Genomic DNA, 20,945 nt, shown 5'->3' on the forward strand with positions numbered 1-20,945 from the left:
ATATCATATTCTCTATTCCATTGTCTGGAGGGCTACCCACAATTATTATCTTTTATTAAGCCTAAAAAGTGGTATTTAATTGCTAGAAAATCAAAATGGGGGAAAAAAATGTATCCCTGGATAAAGGCGTGTGAGAATTTGGGGCCGACCAGTAAAATTCACTCCTGGGCCACTCTACAGCTAGATGCAAATATTACCTGATCCTCCGTACACCTCGTGGGGGGTGGCGGTGCTGGCATTCATCCTTGTTTCCCCTTTAATAAATTAAAGGAAAAAAAATTCTGTATACAGGGTTTCTAAATGACACTTACAACTAAATTAAAATGGGACGTGCAGGATAGACCCAAGTGTGGGATGTTGGGGCCCATTCACCCAAATGGATGCTAAAAATGTGTCCTTTTTTACTTCCGTTGAGGCGATATACATTGGTATATTCCCCCCCCCCCTCACCCATTCCCAACTTTATTGAAAAGCCTAGTTTAATATGCACTTCCATGTGGAGACCTCACATAAATGTATTCCATATATAATCCATGTAACCTGGAGCTGATGGGTGGCACACAGCGGTATCTGTTGGTATACATCTGGAAGTCTCTTGTATACTTGGAAAAGCTCAAAAAGATGTGAGCGGAGTATTAGAATGGCAATACAACACAGCTTACAGAGAAGTTTTCCATCCAAGGTCATTGAAAATCACACAGCCGGTAATTAGGTTCCCAAGAGAATCCCAGATAAGAGTATAGTGTAATTGATATTACTTGCCTAGAAGATTATTTCTTCTCTCTCTCCCAAAGTTCCCCATACAGAAGCTGGTTCTTTGTAACTGGGGTGCAGTTTGTTACTTGGACACGGGGCGGCTGTCTGGTGCTTAAGCGTCTGCCAGCCGTCCCAGCCATCATCACGCTTGTGCTTTCACACAGGAGCAATATCCGTTCATTGAATGGAGGCGGAGCGCGCCGGAGATCTCTACCAGCCGCCCACCTCCATTCACTGTGAACAGGCAGTGGTTGGTAGATGAACGACTGCCTGTTCACACTGAGCGAGAAGTCTCTCACTAGTCGCTTTGTTTCAGTGAACTGTAACACAGGGACTGATTTTTCTCTCTCGCCACCCTGTCGTTTCCCGTTTTTACACTGGGTTCTTTCACAAACGTGTGTTTTGTGTGCCGAATTGTGTTGCGAAAAAAGTAGCCCGCTCAATGTGCGCATCTGCACGGGAAAAGAACGCATCGTTATCGCATTAAACTAAACTATTTCATTGGCTGAGAGCGTCGGTGTCTTTTGCGCACACAAAGTAAAGGAAAAAAACGCTGTTGCGCATACAAATACGCAACGCTCTATGCACAAATCTGCATACGCCCGCCTTCCACCTCTGTCTTTCTATCAACCGTTAATATGCTCGCTGACTGTAGACGTGACTGTTTGCTCATTTGTTGCTTCATCGTTGGTTTTCTTGCCAATAAACGGGCCGTCTTAAAGGCTCCTAGAACGTATAACCTTTCTTTATTGTTTTAATGTTCTTATTTTGCACTTTAAGGTCTTCAATGATCCAATACATGGACATATTGAGTTACACCCTCTGTTGGTCCACATTATAGACACGCCTCAGTTCCAGCGTCTGCGATATATTAAACAGCTTGGCGGTTGCTACTATGTGTTCCCCGGAGCTTCCAACAATAGATTTGAGCATTCCATTGGGTATGTCACCATTTTATCTTCATTTGTTGTACTTCTGTTTTTATTGTGACAGCTTCTCCACTTCTGTCTTCTCGAGAAGCCAATACACCTCAATACTCATTTTGCTAAGACAGAAAAGTGCAGCCTGCTACATTTATCGTTCCCTTTAAAAAAAGCAAAAAAAAAAAACTGTATCCAAATGTATGCCATTCAATCCCTTAGGTGCTGCGATCAATAGAGGAAGGGGGCTTCCTCTGTACCCCCCAATCCCAGGTGTTGATTGTGGAGTGCAGCTGAAGGCCTAACCAACTTCCACAACACTGCCATCTTACTATAGGGTCATGCTGACAGCGCAGTACAAAAGTATTGCAGTGTATTGTACAGTTGATTGCATATTCAAGTGCCACAGGGGGCTAGGAGAAAAAATGTAAAAAATTGTAAAAATATTAAAGAAATCCTTTTCCTATTGAGTATCCTTTCAAAGGGGATCTGTCGCCACCTTTCTTCTTGCTTGAGGACAGCGCACGGTAGTGACAGCCACACGGCTTGTAAGAATATCTGTTTTATTTACGCTACCAGTCAAAAGTTTTAGAACACTTTAGAACTCTCTCATGAGTGCTTTTACCATGTGTTATGCTTGCGGGGTTTGCACACGTAATACGCGTTAATAAACTTTACCTTACTTTCAATGGTGCCTCTCAGTGCATGAAATACGTGTGCAAAAAAAAGAACGCAACATGCTCTATTGGCACGTATTACACTCGTATACACTCCAAGATAGTACATGGGGATTTGTGGGCATGCAACAGAACACAATGCACGGCATTTCTATGCGGGAGATACGCCCACAAATAACACTCATGTGAGAGAGCCCTATCGCAGTTCAAGTACAGCAAATAACATGAAATGGTTTAAAGGTAAATGAAAAACCTTAAAATATTATGAAATTTTAACCTAAAGGCAGCAATAGTCTGAAATTATGATTTTAACTAAAGGGCTTTTTTTTAATGAACACATCAATGAAAGCAGGGCTGTGATTGGTTGCTATGGGCAGCATAGACCTTTTTTGTTTAAGATTGTCTTATAAATATCCCATATGGTTTGAAAGTAATCTACAAAAGTTAAGACACCTGTAGGAATAGTTTGCATCCAATTTCAAAGACCTCTAATCCTATATAACCAGTGTTGGAACAGACTGCATTACAACACCCTCTAGGGCAGGATTTGGACAGAATGCATTGCTATCGTAATGGCAGAAAAAAAAAAAGAATTGACCAAAGGCAGATGACTTATAACTGTTTAGAAGTATAGGTCTGTCCTACAGAGAAATTGCCAAGAAAGCTAAGTTTACGGCCAGTACAGTTTCCTATACCATCAAAAGGCAGTTGGAAATTAAAGGAAAATCTGCCAGAACTGGCAGACCAAAGGCCACTGCAATATCAGATGTCAAGTTTTTGAGAGTCAGCAGTTTGCCTGATCAACAAAAAGGGTGCGACCCATAGGACAACATCCAGTGCTGAGAAAACTACTAAATGCTGGCGCTTGCTCAGCTGTGCTGCTCTGCAGAACATTGCACATCATAGACTCTAATCCCAAAGGGCGGTGCATGCCCACTAGCAATAAAGGCCTATTTATACCAGCCGATGATCGCTAAAAAAATCGCTAATCAGCGATCGTTTTAGCGATAATCGGTGCGTGTAAATGTGCGCCCATCATGCGCTTTTGGGGTACTGCTAGCTGATCCTTAAATTCAAGCTAACCTAAAAATCCTCCATCGCTCTAATCAGCAGTTCTTCATTGGAGGGGGGAATGCTGATAGCATTGTTTCCCCTTGGAGAACAAAGGATCTGAGCGCAGATAATTATTATATTATTGCAGGTTATTACCTGTATTCAGTGAAGGCTTCATTTGGTATTTAAGTAACTGAGTAGCTACTTTATGCAAAAAGATCGCTCAAAGCTGTCACTCAAACCGTCATTTGAGCGATCATTGGGCCGTATAAACCAGCCTTAAGGAGAGACTAAGATTTTTTTTTTTCTTAGCCAGCTACACAGAAGATTCCGAGCATGTGTGCAGTACATAATATCAAACACTTGGGATATCCTGACGTCCGATGTTTAACATAAAGGGAGTAGTCGAAACATGTCCTTATCTATACTCTGCAGTGTCTTGTAAGACACAAATGACGGGCACCATCCAGATGAGTTAGGCCTCATGTCCATGGATTCAGCATGCCAGACGCCGCTGCGGAATCTGACCCTGCCGAGGACCCTGCTTACCTGTAACTTCTGCAACAATGTTGGATAGAAATTTGGGAACAATATCTGAATGTAACTGTAGAAACAATGCCTGTATTATGTAAAGCTGTCAGCTAGAGGAGAACTTCTCCTGCTCCTGCCCTGGCTGACCCCCACTACACAGGCAAACAGGATCTCGTTATTAACCCTTTTGGGACCCACCAATGACTTGTATATTTTAAACAGCAGCCGAACTGATGATGGGTTATCCCCGAAACACATTTTCATAAGTTCATCACGTACTTTATTAAATAAATGGAGAAGTTTCCCACACCTTTGGTCACTTCCTACTTGCTTTAACCTGGAGTGTTGCGCCTTCTCCACTGCCAGTTTTTAGTCCTATTCTCTATCTCAAAGAGGTTACACTCTGTGTGTATAATATATGTATATTTTTCTTGTCATCTGCCCAGCGTTGGTCATCTGGCTGGATGCCTTGTACGGACCTTGCAGGAAAGACAGCCGGATCTACAGATAAATCGACGAGATGTATTGTGTGTCCAGATCGCAGGCCTGTGCCATGACTTGGGTAAATATCATGCAGATTGGCAATAATTTCACCAGCTGAATGAGAGAAAACTGTCAAAAGGCCTTGTATTACTTATTCTTTCAGGTCATGGACCATTTTCTCATATGTTTGATGGAAGATTCATGCCTCTTGCACGCCCGCAAGAAGAGTTCAAGGTATGTCCCTGCTGGCTTCCTTCTGTACTGTCCTGATTCTGTTGTTGACTAGTAAGGGGCTGTTCATATTATGTTTTATTGTACACTTAGCATATATGTTTAAACGTACATGAAGGACAACCTACAGGCATAGTTTCCGATTCTCTGCTTGCTCTGGCAGATTTCTGAGGACTTCGTATGAAACGCACACGCTCCGCTGCTTCCACTTACAATTGGAGTGCCACTTATGAATTGTGGGCCCACTGGGTGGATCTTGAACCCTTGTTCAAAAATGACCCTGTACACTAATAAAACGCTCTCCTGTCTTCGTTAGCAGCTACTTCGTCTTATATCCCCCTAACTTTTTGGGCCTCATTTAGCAAAACTGTGTAACAGTAAGACCGTTTTGCTAAATGGAAACTTCTGAGTTTGTTTCCATTAATATGAAGTGTCTATATCTGAGTGTCATTAAACATAAGATAGGATTACTTCAGATTGGGACGATAATTTGTAATAACCCTGTGGGTTTTGTGGTGTGTGTTTTTTTTTTTTTTTGTTCCCCCCCCCCCCCCCCCCCCGTTACTATTGTGGAAGTTCAGTAAAGAAACACTTATGTTGAACTGTACATGATTTCTTATATTTTTAGCACGAGGCTGCTTCTGTAAAGATGTTCGATCACCTTATTAAATCCAATAACCTGGAGAAGGTAATGACAAGTTACGGCCTCGTCTTGCCTGACGATCTAATATTTATAAAGGAGCAGATCAAGGGTCCTCTACCTCCTGAAGATGAAGAATGTTTCAGTTCTAGTCAGAACACATCTGTAAGTACAATTTATTCTCCAAGTACGTATTTGGGGTTTATAATATACACTATGCACACACCTTATGTAGTAAAGGACAATAATGTTAGACCATAAAGTATCTTTATAACATGCTGTCATTAGAATGTCCTACCTGTCAGTTTTGATTAAACATTGGTCATGGATTAACTGTAATTAATGGTAATGGATGAAGACCACACCTATGCCACTTTACACTTCTGAAAATGAATACACCTGTACTACAGATGTGAGCGATAGTATGAAGTATTACACATAGTGGAAGGCTAAATCATCAGGTTTGTTGTCTCCCTTTTTATTATTGACAAGGGCCATATATCGTCCCATGACAATGACGAGTGGAAAATGTCAAGAGACTCTTTCTTTTCATATCTTATCACTGCACAATCTCTGATTCCTCATGGATGTGTCAGTACTAAGTACTTTCTAAGCTGGCCTTATTCTTTGAAGGGGGGTATCACAATTATATAAACTTATGACATCCACAAGATAAGCTGTAACTGTCTGATAGATGCAGATCTCACCTCTGAGGCTGTCTACTGTTACGAAGGCCAGCATTGGCTAATTAAATGTGACTATTAAATAAAGTGTAAAGCATACCTAATTTTTAGGTGACTTTTTAGAATACTGACACCTACAGCTAGCTCACCCATGTGAGACCTCGGTAAACATATACAAACCAGAGGAATATCCTGTGGTGGTTTACAGGCCATTTATGGACCATAGAGTTTTGTGGATGTCGGGGAATGAAGATGAAATTCGAGCACCATTGATAAGTAAAATCCAGTAACTTTTTTTTTCTTATTTAAAGAGTACCTGCCCTTTCACCTTCGGAGCGCTTCTGCTTCTTCCGACAACTGAAGGCGGCCCAATAGTGCTATATGTTGCCATCTTCAGCTGCCAAAAACTGCCAACAGAGCAGAAGCGCTAAAATATGAAAGGGCAGGTACTCTTTAAAAGTGAAGAGAATGGTCAACGTATTTGGACAAACAGTGTCCTTATAACTTATTTAATTATCGCTACTGTTGTTTTTCACCTTTTTATTCTCCAAGACTTTTGAGAATAAGCTGCATATTTCTATGCAGAATAACCCTATTTCTGGCAATGATATGTTTTGTATCATGCTTTTTTTCACTAGTTTTTTCCCTCTGCAGGCTCTTTCTCTAGTTTTCAGTCGTTCCATAGCAGTTAGTCTCCATTCACAAGCTATGTTGGCTCCATACACTGCTCATAGGGAGCCGAACGTGTAGTTTCTCCAATTTTCTGTAGCGAACACAGAGACCTATCATCATGGAGGACAGTGTACATTAGTACTGAGCAGATATGCTATCAGTAGCTGGAACACACTAAGTCACTTACCATTACTGCAGCAGCGTGTCTGTTTGAGTCTATTACTATTTCCCTACGCCTTTCCTCCTCCATAGACTTGTATGAAATGCTCCCTCCACTACCTGTTATCTCTTTAACTAAAGATGGACTTCGCTTGACAAGAGGCAGTGGACAGCAAATTAGAATTAAAGGCGACCCTTTAAGAGGGATTGTTCAGCCAAAAAAAGTCATTTTAGGTAAATAAAGTGACTTGTACTTTTTACTGGTTATCACATTGGCGATCATAAACAAGTTTGTTTGAAAATTAGTGACCATTTAAAGGTGTATATCATCAGGACATAATTCCATTCCAAACACAAATCTTCTTTCATTTACAGTGGCCTTATAAAGGTCGGCCAGAAGACAAAAGCTTTCTTTATGAGATTGTGGCCAACAAACGCAATGGTATTGATGTGGATAAATGGGACTACTTTGCCAGGTATTTGTCGTCTTAAGTTTTTTTTTTTAAGTACTCAGGAGTATATTGGGGACCATTCACATAGCCTTTTTGTTTCCACTGTGGCCTTCCATCCTGGGGTTCTGTCTGTGTCACCAAAAACTGAATTCAAACAAAACCCTGGAAGGAACCATAGGTTTAAGTGAGAAACCTTGACAAATGGAGACCATATAGTTCTTTGTTTGACCTCATCTGATGGGAATGGTGCCTCCTTCTCTAGGTCTATAGTGTCAAGTGAGGTACGTTCTACAATACAGTGTTCTGTAGAAGTTGATAGAAGTCACTACGCAGTGTAAACGTCGCCCTCAATGTGCCCAGAGCTTCTCTAGACCTCTAGAATAATACACAGGAGGCAGGAAGTGCTGAGACTGGCCCCTACTATATCTCCTCCTTCAATAATATGTTCTTACCAGGTGGAGGAACTTGAGGAACATCAAGACAGTCATCAATCTCTACTGTACATCTGTCATGCTTAATTAAGGCTCTTATGAGCTGAAGTGTTGCATTTCCTTATACATGTTACTGCCGTATTAGGATACTGTATGGAGATGCTGGATATTTAAACATGTGGTTTTCTGATAATCTATTCCCATCCTCATAGTCTTGCTGTATGTAGACTCCAGCTTAATTCCCTATAAATTGCCCAAACAGAATACTTGTCTCAGCATTCTGAGGGCACATCTCAGACTTTGTTTATATATTGGCCAGCATAGGCTTTCCAAACTTTTAGTGTTTTTTGCTTGTATTTCTTTTGACTAGGGACTGCTATCATCTTGGAATTCAAAACAACTTTGATTATAAGCGATTTCTCAAGTTTTGCAGAGTTTGTGTGGTTGGGAAAAAGAAACAGGTCTGCACCCGAGAGAAGGTAATCATCTATAATAAAAGACAAAAATACAAGTCTACTCTGGGTATCAAATGGTTTTTAGCTCACCTTAGAAGCAAGCAACTCTTGCCCCATTTAAAAGGCATTCATTCAACTGTGAATGACTGTCAGGGTAAAATTCTAAGTACAGCACCAATCAGGCCCACCCCACTTGCCCCGCTGCCGGCGGTAAAGAAGAAAACACCACACGGAGGTCTGGTATCGTTCCTCACACGGGGACATGACTGCGCTCTCCTTTATTACAGATTACATGAGATCTTATACCCTTTTGTCTCATCACCAGGATTGGGTGATGGGCTCATTGGCTAAAATTCACAGCATAACCATATATGGGAAGTCCGGATTTCCGGCCTGAGACAGTGAAAGTTCAGATGCATAGTTGAACAGTCGTTATCTTGCTACGGCGCCTCTGGAAAAACAGCCAAGTACGCGTCCTTGTGTCTGGTTCTTCCTTTGCTGGGTTTTAAAATACATTTTGTTCAAGCCTTGCAAGGCCTTTGGAATATCTGATGTAAGGCGACAGATTAAGTTTTTTCTCATTTGGAATTGAATAGAACTTGCATATAGGTATAAAGCATAAAAAACATATGGCAATATATACATATACCCTCACAAACCCCCCTAAAAAACTTAATATGGAGATCAAGTACCAGGCCTTGCACTCTTCCTCGGTCGCCTCTCCCTTGCGTCAGGGTTCCTCCACTGCCCGTAAGTCCCTACTCCTAAGAGGGGGGGATCCCTACCTCACCTCAGAAGGAGGCCATGGATTCCCTGGGCTTATTTCCGGGCATCCATACCCTCTCTCTGTACAAGTTAACACCCCACAGGGTGTGCCCTCGCCGGAACCTAAGGTCTTCTGCACTGTCCCTAGGCATATGGGAATTCCACTGACAATCTATCTTAGGAGATCGGGACAGGCGCAGTACTAGTACATTTCTCCATTCTTCTGGTAACGTATCTGGTTGGCATTATCGGAACTGGCTCTTCATCTTTTTCAAACAAGGGAAACGTTGGTGTCACATTGTCCAGTCCCTTACTCATACTCTTTTTGATCAAAGGGAAAATACACATACATGAAATTACATACACCACCTCTTTCTGCTAAAACCATATCCAGGGCTACTCTATTTTGGAACGCCATGGATTCAGTGGGCCCTAACTGGTCAGCTAACCCTTGTAAAGCATCTCTGGTGTAGTTTACAAACCTCTGCTGATTGTAATAGATATAATTCATCCAATCTACATTATCATTAACAGTGACAATAGCAAATAAGGACTCAAAACCTGCTTTAACCTGATCTCTAGAATTAATATTCATCTGGCACCCCCCTTGGCACTCCTATTACATCTATGTGTACATGTGGATCAAAGTTACCACCTGGAGCGTCAACTTCTCTCTTAGCACGATGCGGTGTTGGATTCTCACCCTCAGTGTAGTCTTCATATTGCACATTTGATTGTATTAATTTGTTCTGAAACAGGGGGCTAGTGTACAGTAGTCAAAGGTGTGTGTTAGAGGAATTGTACCACATTATAGCATGTAAAGGATATGCAGGATCATGAGTTCTTGCAGTGCGAGGTGTGGATCCCAGTGGGCTTTCCTTTGAGCTTGACTGCAGTTGGGGTGGTGAGCAATATCTGGTAAGGACCTTTAAACCGGGTCTCTCTCTCAAACTTTTTCACCTAGACCCTGTCACCTGGTTTTAGATTGTGACACTCATATGTAGGACCTGGGAGAAAAGCAGAGACTACAGAATACATTATTGACAATTCCTTGGAGAGGCCTAGGACAAAATTAACAAGAAAATCATTCCCCAAACTCAGCTACTGTGGCATGTATCCTCCAGAGAAAAAAAAAACTAATGGAAGACACTCAATTCAAAATTTGCCCATTTTCTTCATTGCCTTTTGTATCTACTTTCCCCCTACTCCGCGGATGGTAGGGTGTGTGAAAAGCCTGGAATATACCCAAAGCAGACATGATGTGTTGCATTATTTCACCTGTGAAGTGTGTACCTTTGTTTGACTCAATCACTTCCGGTACCCCATATCTGCAGATTACCTCATTCATGAGCTTCTGTGCGGTTACCTGCTTATTTACTTTGGTAACAGAGTAGGTCTCCGACCTGAAAAGAAATCAACAACAAGCACATATTCATACTTCCCAACAGGTGGGAGCTGAGTGTAGCCAATTTGCAATCCCTGAAATGGGTAGAGTGGTCTAGGCAAGTGTTATGTGGCAAATTTTACTTCTGCCCTGTTGCTTACGGCAAAGATCATGCAAAACTGGACAAATGATGCAGCAGCTACAGAAAACCAAGGAGCCACCCGTCCTTGTTCAAGCACCGACATCATTGCTGCTTTGAGAGGTGCATCTTTCCGTGCATCAGCTGGGCCATCATGGGGCACAGGGATCGTGGTAGGCAAGTGCTGTTGACTGTTCGCCATACACCGTCCCTTTTTGGTCCATTTTTCCTTTTTCTTCCTTGCTGGCTTGTAACTGTAAAGTCTTTAGCATATCAAAGTCCAAAGTTTTTATCAAAGTCCAAGTTTTTATCAAAAGTCCAAAGTTATTGTTAAATTCTTCTTCTTTTCTTCCACGGCTTCAGGGCCGCTGCCTTTGCTGTGTGGTCTGTGATGGCGTTGCCTCTCGCTTCTCTGGTGTAGGAATTGGTGTGAGCTTTCCACTTTGTCAGGTAGAAGTAGGGTCTCCATGAGACTCTGCACCGCTGCATCATTCCTAATTGGCTGTCCTGCTGAGGTAAAAAACTATCTGGCCTTCCATTTTGGGCCGTAATCATGAGCTATGCCAAATGCATACCGGGAGTCAGTGTAAATGTTTGCCGTCTTACCTTCCTCCACTCTACACGCCTCAGTGATGGCCTTTAGTTCCGCTTCTTGTACTGCGACATGCGGAGACATTCTGCTTTTAGGACATCTTGTTGTGTAACCACTGTATATCCAGTGTGGAGTCGTCAATCACCCTGGTACCATCTATAAAAAACAACTCAAAATATGCATTGTTAACAAGGGCTTTCAGTAACTTTTTAAAACTTAAATTTTCTTGTTGCATCAATGCTAGACTATCATGCTGGTATTCTATTTGAAAAAGATCAGAATCTTGTTGCAAAAAATTAAAAAAATTTAAAAATGGCTGACTTGCAATACCTAGATCACCTATGCCTTCTCCTCCCCCCCCTTTGAACCAGGGTACTCAATTGGAAGAAATAGTAGCCGGGTTCAAGTTAGTACAACATTGTAAAAAGATTTGATGGATGCAGATAAGGCCTGTAAAATGTTAGCACCAATAACAGAGACATGAGTTACATCGGGGCAGAATAATCTACAAACACCTATTAATATTGGAAATGTGATATTCCTTTAAGCAAATTCATTATTAATCTGTTCCTGCCTGCAATGTCTTATCAAATTTGAGAGAGGAAAAAAAAACAAAAAAAACTTTTACTAGCTGCTCAAGATTCTCACCCCCTCCCTTGTGGACAAGAGGGATGAAACACATTACGTACTTTTACATCATCTAGCTCCACCCCTTCGATACTGGCTGCGTGCGTCTTTTTTCAAACCTTCATTTCAGCGTAACAGTCTACACGTCCACATCTCAACCAAGCAAAATCCCATGCATGGGGGGGACTTTTATCCCCAGTCATTACCTGCATCACACACTCACCACAGCCCGAACACGGGTCACTAACTCTCATCCATCCATGCTCTCAAGTTTGCTCCGTCACCCCCCATTGAAGGTGTCCCAGTACATGCAGATGCACAGACAAAAAAGTTTGACAAACATACATACATTAGTTGAAAAACATTGAGGTGAGTGCTATAATGTTATAAAGTACATGATTCTATTGAGATGAGATTGTGAATGAGCGCTATTTTTGACAATTATGTAAAAAAGTTTGCTGAGTGACTGAGACATTCTATCTTTCTTATGTACTGAAGCTATTATATGCTGTATTAAACGCTGAAGTATTTTAGTTTCTGTGACCCTGAGCTTTAGAATGAAGTCTGAAAGCCCCCACCTTTTCAAAATAAATCTCTGAATATGCATTCACTGACTGAACAGCCCTGCATTTGAACTCATAAGTAACACATATCCTGGAACCTTGCAACATTCATTTTCAACCCCTGTATAAGAAAGAATATACCTTAGAAATTGCTATATTTCCTGCCTACTAAGACAGTATTATTAATTAAATTCATTATAAGCTTTCATTCCATTTAAGCAAGCAAAGATATTATCCAGGGTTATTATTGCATTCTTTCTGCTTTGTTATCGCTTGACCTTGAAAACGAGACACAGACTGCAGCTACATGTAAACAAACTTTCTCATCTAAAAGCAAGCTCAGTTAACTATTTGCACATACAGTATATGCATATATATACACACATATACATCTATTATCTATCTTGTATTATACACCTTTAAACAAATAATGTGTACATACTTAACTTTCTCTGACTGTCTCTCTCTCTCCTCCTCCCTCCAGCACTTTCTAGTAAACCTTGGTCTTTCAAGGCACGCTTCTTGGTCCTAAAGACCTCCTCCCAGACACCATGCTGTAATCTACCGTGCGGGTCGATGTCACACATTTTCATAAGTTTTCTTACATTCTACAGATTGTGACCCTCCTCCACCAATTCATCCGCACGGCAGCAGCCCATAAGGGGCTCTGTCTTCTTTAATAAGATCTTACGCATATTAGAACAACAACAACAATAATAATAACACGCTCCATAGAATGCATCCCTCTTAATTTCCAAATTGTCAGCCCCTTGAATACCGGCAAAACAACCAAAGGTCTCTTCTCCTATGGAACCAGCCTCACAGAATGCATCCCTCTGAAATCAAATCGTTAGCCCCATATATAAGGCAAAACAACCGAGAGTCCCTTCTCCTCTGAAGCCTGTCTCACAAAATGCATCCCTTTTAAATCAAATCGTTAGCCTGGGATATATATATATGGCAAAACAACCGAGGGTCCCTTCTCTTATGAAACCTGTCTCACAAAATGCATCCCTCTCAAAATCAAATCGTCAGCCTGGGATATATATATATGGCAAAACAACCGAGGGTTCCTTCTTTTATGAAACCTGTCTCACAAAATGCATCCCTCTCAGCATGCATCCCTCTTAATTTTCAAATTGTTAGCCCCTTATATACTGGAAAAACAACCGAGGGTCCCTTCTCTTGTGAGACTAAATGAAAAGAAAGAGAAAAAAAATTCTGCAGATACAACAACCTTCACTATCATTAAAAACACCATGGACTTCAAAGTACAAATAGACTACAGACTAGTTTCTGGGTGAGTGATTGGTGCGCATATCACGGTCAGTGGTCCATGACGGCAAACCCGAAGCCCACGAGTTACCGTGTAGAACTCTTAACCCAACCCGTCCGGTCACAAAACACAGATAGTCCCTCCTGCTGCAAGACTCTCAGCGTAAAACACAACATAAATATATGCTGGTCTTACCTGGAGTTCTGTGAGTTGATCAGGCTCGGTTTGCAGCAGGACGGCTTCTCCGTGGCGTGGATCCGGGTGGAATGCGTTGTACGGCTCCGGTTTTGTCGCCCCAGTTGGTTGCGCCAAATTGTCAGGGTAAAATTCTAAGTACAGCACCAATCAGGCCCACCCCACTTGCCCCACTGCTGGCGGTAAAGAAGAAAACACCACACGGAGGTCTGGTATCGTTCCTCACACGGGGACATGACTGCGCTCTCCTTTATTACAGATTACATGAGATCTTATACCCTTTTGTCTCATCACCAGGAATGGGTGATGGGCTCATTGGCTAAAATTCACAGCATAACCATATATGGGAAGTCCGGATTTCCGGCCTGAGACAGTGAAAGTTCAGATGCATAGTTGAACAGTCGTTATCTTGCTACGGCGCCTCTGGAAAAACAGCCAAGTACGCGTCCTTGTGTCTGGTTCTTCCTTTGCTGGGTTTTAAAATACATTTTGTTCAAGCCTTGCAAGGCCTTTGGAATATCTGATGTAAGGCGACAGATTAAGTTTTTTCTCATTTGGAATTGAATAGAACTTGCATATAGGTATAAAGCATAAAAAACATATGGCAATATATACATATACCCTCACATGACTACCTACTTACTATGAATGGTGGTAGGTGGTCCGAAAAGATCTGCATTGCAGTCTGCCTTAGGGCCCACACCCACTGGCGATTTATTCTCTCTTGCGCTGCGAGAGCAAATGAAAGCACTCGCCTCGGAGCGCAAGAAAAAAAAACACTGTAATATCACCAGTGTTTTCAATGGGAGCAGCGCTAGCCCCATTGAAAACATAGGGAGAATACCGCGGACTTCTGCCACAGCTGTTACAGTAGTTTCCTTCATCCCCGCGGGGATGAAGGAATCCTCTGCCACAGCTATGGCAGAAGTCCAGCATGCTCTTTCATTGCTTTCAATGGGCTCGGACCCATTAAAAGCAGTGGTTTGTGGCAGCCCCCGCAGTATGATTTTCGGGGAAGGGCTTGAAATATAAGCCCTTCCTTGAAAACCATCATTAGCTGGTAAGAAAAAACAAAATAAGGTTTACTCGCCTCGCCACCGCTCAGACGCGTCCTCCGTCCGGCTCCCCTGCGCTGCTGTCCAGCACTTTCAGCAGCCGGGATTTAAAAATCCCCGCCTCCTGAAAGGGCTGTGCTGATTGGCTGAGCACTCAGCTAATTACAGCCAGTGCTTAGCTCTTCATGAATGGACAGCAGTGCAAGGGAGCCGACCGGAGGTCGCGTCTGAGTGGCGGAGAGGTGAGTAAACTTTTTTTTTTTTTTTTACCAGCTAATGATGATTTTCAGGGAAGGGCTTATATTTCAAGCCCTTCCCCAAAAATCATACTGCCGGGGCTGCCACAAACCACTGCTTTCAATAGGGCCGTCAGCGCAAGAGAGAATAAATCGCCAGTGGGTGTCAGCCCTCAAATGATTGCTTTTGGGGAGAAACGGTACTTCATTTTCAGTGACTGCAGAGATTTTGAGCAGTTAGAGACTTGTAATAGCCAGGTGCGTGGGGGGGGGGGGGGTTTGAGGCGTCTAAAAAGTGAAAAGAAGGACCTTTTTTGTAACCTTTTCTTGTTTAAATTTTTCTTAAAATCTACTTTCCATCTTTTATATGTAAGTATGTACGGTTTCATATCTTGTATCCCTCCTCCCTTTTCTTCACAGGAGGTTGGAAATCTGTATGATATGTTCCACACACGCAACTGCCTCCATCGACGGGCGTACCAGCATAAAGTTGGCAACATCATTGAAACAATGTAAGGCAGGTTACTGTAACTTGAGTATGCTAAAACAGCCTTGTGCATTCTTGCACCACAGCTACAAACACCTGTACTTGCCGGAGTAATATGATTAATGTAATAAAGAATTCCATATACCAAAGCTGAATTTGTGTTTTAAGCCCCCAATTTGAGATAACAAAACTGAGTTGGAGCAAAATGACACTTTATAAACTCGGCTCTGCCGTCTCCATATCTGGATACCCTCAGGCAATACTTTTACATTCCCTCATGGATAAAGTCTTAGCTATGTTTTGCTGAACAGCAGTTCAAATAAGTTTGTGTTGACAGATGGGATAAAAAGGCCGTTCATGAACCATTGTTTCTGAAGGACACCAGGAAGGTTTAGAATCTGATTGTTGCATTACAATAAGTTGTTGCTGTTAGAAGTCTTGGAGAAATTGGGAAGCTCAAAGAGAAAAAAATGAATGAAACGTAATGGTGCCGCTATTAGTAAGGAGAAAACTCAATCCTAAAATGAGGTGGAAAGTTCATGTCTTGTTTTGCTCATCTCATAGTTTTGTCTTTTTCTTTTCTTTTTCAACCAGGATTACAGATGCTTTCTTGAAAGCTGATCCACATATAAAGATAGAAGGAACGGATGGGAATTACTATACAATCTCTGGCTCGGTGGATGACATGGTTGCCTACACCAAGCTCACAGGTGAGTTTAGGTGAAGATTGGTGATAGTTTTTAACTGGAAGGATATTAGATTGTTTTGTGACCACTGGAGCCAAATGCATACAATATAATATAATTGGGTAAAAGTTTATTTCCCTCATCTGTCAATATGGAGGTTCACATCTTGAAGTGTAGAATTGTAAAATCTTTGGCATTAGTGTATGTTAAGAAAATTGTAGATCAATGTATCAGTTAATTGTTCTTTTGTTGGATTGTAGACTAGAAAGATATAGCATGATGCTAGTATAAGTAGTGAAGGGGTTAAACCAAACCTTTCTATACCCCTGCATGGTACTGGAGAGACAGACAGGAGATAAGACAGTCTCTCAGCTCTCCCCCTCCTCCCCCCCCCCCCCTTGCATTCCTTTTCACTGAATTCATTACAGTTTCATTGTATGTTAATCATTTTAGTAATACCCTATCATGTACTATTAATAATCTTGGAGGTATGTACTTTTCCTGTGATGTCATTTATGTTATATAAACCACATACACCTTAGAATAAATTAGAAATCATAATAGCTTAATAGCTGTCTACAAATATCTGAAGGGCTGTCACACTGCAGAGGGATCAGCCATATTCTCATCTGCACAAAGAAAGGCTAGAAGCGATGGAATGAAACTGAAAGGGAGGAGACACCAATTAGGTATTAGAAAAAAACTTTCTGATAGTGAGGGTGATCAATGAGTGGAACAGGTTACCACAGGAGGTGGTGAGTTCTCCTTCAATGGAAATGTTCAAACAAAGGCTGGACAAATATCTGTCTGGCATGATTTAGTAAATCCTGCACTGAGCATGGGGTTGGACCCGATGACCCTGGAGGTCCCTTCCAATTCTACCTTTCTATGATTCTATGTTGATTTCTTAGATTTATTACAGCCTTTATGAAGGCTGAAGTAATTACAGGGAAAATACAGAATTGCTGGTCCAGGGATTTATTCTGATTGGCTGATTTTTGAATTGGGGGAGCAGTTTTATTTACTGAAATTAGAAAACTTGGCTTTAACCACCATCTTTCGTCATCAACATTGCTGAATAATAGCTGTAGCATGGGGTGGACCGGGTGGGGAGGAGTGTATTTAAATGGGTTGTCGGAGTTACATTTTTATTTTCTTTTTAATCTGGCTTACCCCCTTGTTAAAACGTCAAACTGCTATTACCTTTGGCTCCCTGCAAGCCTTTTGACGCAGCTCTGTCCTGTGTGCCCAGTTACAAGTTGTAGTCAGTCTGTGTACGGGATGTCACAGTCAGTTCAAGATCTCAGGGTTCTGACATCATTCATTGGCTACAGAAGCGTGTAACATCCCGTAAATGGGCTACGGCCGCGGCAAATAGAGCATGTCGCGAGTGAGGATGGGTGATTTCACGGTGCGGAATTCCGCGATGGAATTCCACACTGTGAGCATTGAGCTATTAGGTTCAATGGAACCTAATATCTGCGGGCAAAGCAGCAGATTTCGCGGCGGAAATCCGTCCGTGGGAAGGAGGCCTTAGAATGTAAATCTGATTGTTTGCAAAATACAAAAGCGTGATGTATCTAATTTCTGTATTGTTGATAGAGCAGTCTCTGTTGCAACAACAGTTTTGCACATCTGTTAGATTTACATACCTAGGTGAAATATAAAGCGATGGCAGCATACACGGTGATTTCAAGATGGTTTTTCCTTTTATTTCCTTCACAGATGGTGATACAACGTTTTATATTACCATTACTTTGTATTACCATCTGTGAAGGAAATAAAAGGAAAAACCATCTTGAAATCACCGTGTATGCTGCCATCGCTTTATATTTCACCTTGGAACTTTTGGATCTGATCGGGTCAGGATCTGTAAGGTGGCTCTTGCATTTGTGTGTCCGTCCCTTGCGGGTGTTTAAAAGTGTGCTGCTGACATCCATCTACATACCAGGTTTACATACCTAATCACACAACATTTGTCCGTAATCGCCCTCCTTGTTTCATTTTTTTTCTTCCTTTTGCTCCATGCCAGATAATATTTTCCATGAGATCTTATACTCCAGAGATCCTGAACTGTCTAAAGCCAGAGAGATATTGCGTAAGGTAGAACGCCGGCAACTGTACAAGTACGTGGGACAGACGCAGCCAGATGGAGATGCTATGATCAGGCCGGTGAGATCACAATTTTGTGCTTTCTGTTTACCACTTCCACGCTTTTAAATTTCTTTTGTATAGTTCTATTTTTCTTTAACTGGTCTGCGGTGTGTTACAGGATGAGTACGACAAACTGCCGGCTGACCTGGCACGTTCCATCCCCGAGACCAGTGCACTGGGCATCAGCCTCAACCCAGAAGACTTTATAGTGGATGTAAGTCCTGATTTCTTCTACTGGCCACAGACGCACAGGTTTGATCCTAACCGAATGTTCCGCTAGTTTTCATCATGGAGATTACCACGTGTGCACAGATTCTACAGTCTGAATAACTTTTCCATAAACCATTGCAGTTGAGTAAATCTTGGTATGAGTCAATGTATATGCAGACTTTATGGTAGTAGCAATGGTGGGAAGTTGACCTTCTGTACTGGTATTCAGTAAACTTTATAGTGGCCCTTGGGATTGGTTCCAACTGACAACGTGGCCTTTAAACCAGGAAAAGCTGAGCAAGCCCTGCTGTAGAGTCTTGATCTTACATATTAGTCTATATGTTTCTCATCTCTATATCTGTGTAGGTCATTCGTATGGATTATGGAATGAAAGGGCAAAATCCAGTCAACAATATGCGATTTTACTGCAAGAGTGATCTGACTAAAGCTATAAAAATCACAAAAGACCAGGTAGGATCACAATCTGTTATGTCGCATTAAAGATTATGAATAGTGAATTTGGAACTTGCGTACCTTGCTAAGCAGATGAGTGAGATATGGCTGACATGGTTGCAGAGGGTGAAGCCATGCTGCTTTGGCTGCAGCAAGTCTGGTTTTGGTCAGTAATCCTTTTTCAGAAGAGCTTCCATTGCTTTCACTGCAGCAGATTTAACATAGTTTGTAAGGCCAAAAAAGACATATGTCCATCCAGTTGAACCTATGAGGTAGAAGCCAATTTTCCCCATTCTTCCTGACTCCAATCTGGCAATCAGAATAATCCCCGGATCACTGACCCGTCTGATGTTATTAATGATTATAAGATATAATATTGTATTGCTCAAGAAACACATCCAGGCCCCTCTTGTACTCTTTCATCGAATTTGGAACACTCTGCCCAAGGACGTGATGATGATGATGACAGTCTCACTGCTCTTACAGTGAAGAACCCCCTTCAATGTCAGCGTCGAAACTTTCTTTCCTCTGGACGCAGAGGGTGTCCCCTTTTTACTGTCACAGTCCTGGGTATAAACAGATCATGTTATATAGGTTCTCTCATGGCAGACTTTATTTTTTTGCATATCCCTAAGGTATGTTATACATGTCTAATATGTAGATTACCCAGCACTTGAGACCTCTACCTTAAAGGAAAATTGAGGGGTTAAATGTGTCCTGTTGTGTCTTGATATCATTAGGTGTATGCCAGTCATGTCTCTAGTCTGAACACCTTCTCGAGGTGTTCGACCATCCCTTCCTTCTCTGATACCTGTCCTGTGGATGGGTACAATGTTGTTGAATCTCTAAAAGTGCAGGTAAAACTTGGGGACCTAAATAACTATGTATGACTATATCAGGGGACAATACAGAGATTTATCCCATGATCTGGTTATACGCAGGACTGTGACCGTAATAAGGGGGCGCTCTCAACGTTTAGAGGAAAGAAGTTTTCTACACCAACATAGAAGGGGGTTCTTTACTGTAAGAGCAGTGAAACTATAGAACTCTGCCTGAGGACAGGGCGATGGCAAACTCACTAAGAGTTCAGCATGGGCCTCGATGTTCATAATTTTATTTTGGGTATCCAGGAACTTTTAATTAGTGGCTAAATATTGTGACGTGTAGACAAGTCTCCGAATTTTCTCCTGTGATTTCCCCCTCTATTTACGAAGTGCATGTATAAAGTTACAATGTACATAAAGCGTTACGTATCAAATAGCTAGTGGAGTGGAAACAAGGAAAATGTTTTCTCAATCAGGGAGATGGGTATCTTTTTACGTGACCATTAATGTGTCTACTTGCATCTCCGCCAGGTTTCACAGCTGCTCCCAGAGAAGTTTGCAGAGCAAAGCATCCGCGTCTACTGCAAGAAAACCGATGAAAAGAGTTTGAGAGCTGCTAAGAGATATTTTGTGCAATGGTGTATAAACAGGAATTTCTCCAAACCTCAGGTCTGCAACTGCGGGGGATTATCTCTCTGTCTCCGCTCCTTCCTCACATTTGGGAGTTGCTCAAAAGAGTAGCGTTTCAGCTGGCTTTAAAGGGAAGCTGTCAGCCCTTCTGAGCATAGAAACCGGCCCATAACAATAAAACCCTGAGTTAGAGCGGATTTCAAAAAATGTATTTTGGTCATGAATCCAGAGGGAAACATTCCTTTTTATAAATGTTTTTTTTTTTTTAATTTCTTGCTAATGCTTGTCAACTGCTCAGTTGTGTTGTGATGTGGATGATGTAGATGTCATCCACTGGGTGATTGAAAGCTTGCGCAGGGCATACTTGATAGGTGTCTATGCATGGCAGCCCTGAGAGGCTTCCATAGGCTCTGCCCTGTTATAGTAGCCAATTGACAACTCCCGATTGTGTCACAGGGGATGCAGCCCTGAGAGACTTCCATAGGCTCTGCCCTTTTATACTAGCCAATTGGCAACTCCCGATTGT

The 20,945-nt window shown here is 41.9% G+C and overlaps 1 protein-coding gene across 1 annotated transcript in view; it reads left to right on the plus strand.

Moving 5' to 3' along the window:
* SAMHD1 (SAM and HD domain containing deoxynucleoside triphosphate triphosphohydrolase 1) overlaps positions 1-20,945 on the plus strand; it is a 42,651-nt gene that overhangs the window by 16,867 nt on the left and 4,839 nt on the right. The window contains exons 4-15 of the mRNA XM_066586824.1: positions 1,537-1,697; positions 4,384-4,499; positions 4,584-4,654; positions 5,280-5,456; positions 7,181-7,281; positions 8,059-8,167; positions 15,396-15,487; positions 16,057-16,172; positions 18,181-18,320; positions 18,421-18,516; positions 18,879-18,983; positions 20,321-20,458. Of these exons, the coding sequence (XP_066442921.1) occupies positions 1,537-1,697; positions 4,384-4,499; positions 4,584-4,654; positions 5,280-5,456; positions 7,181-7,281; positions 8,059-8,167; positions 15,396-15,487; positions 16,057-16,172; positions 18,181-18,320; positions 18,421-18,516; positions 18,879-18,983; positions 20,321-20,458 (1,422 nt within the window). The remainder of the gene's footprint in view (positions 1-1,536; positions 1,698-4,383; positions 4,500-4,583; positions 4,655-5,279; positions 5,457-7,180; positions 7,282-8,058; positions 8,168-15,395; positions 15,488-16,056; positions 16,173-18,180; positions 18,321-18,420; positions 18,517-18,878; positions 18,984-20,320; positions 20,459-20,945) is intronic.

This window comes from Eleutherodactylus coqui, chromosome 13, assembly GCF_035609145.1.
Source record: "Eleutherodactylus coqui strain aEleCoq1 chromosome 13, aEleCoq1.hap1, whole genome shotgun sequence".
Classification (NCBI taxonomy): Eukaryota; Metazoa; Chordata; class Amphibia; order Anura; family Eleutherodactylidae; genus Eleutherodactylus; species Eleutherodactylus coqui.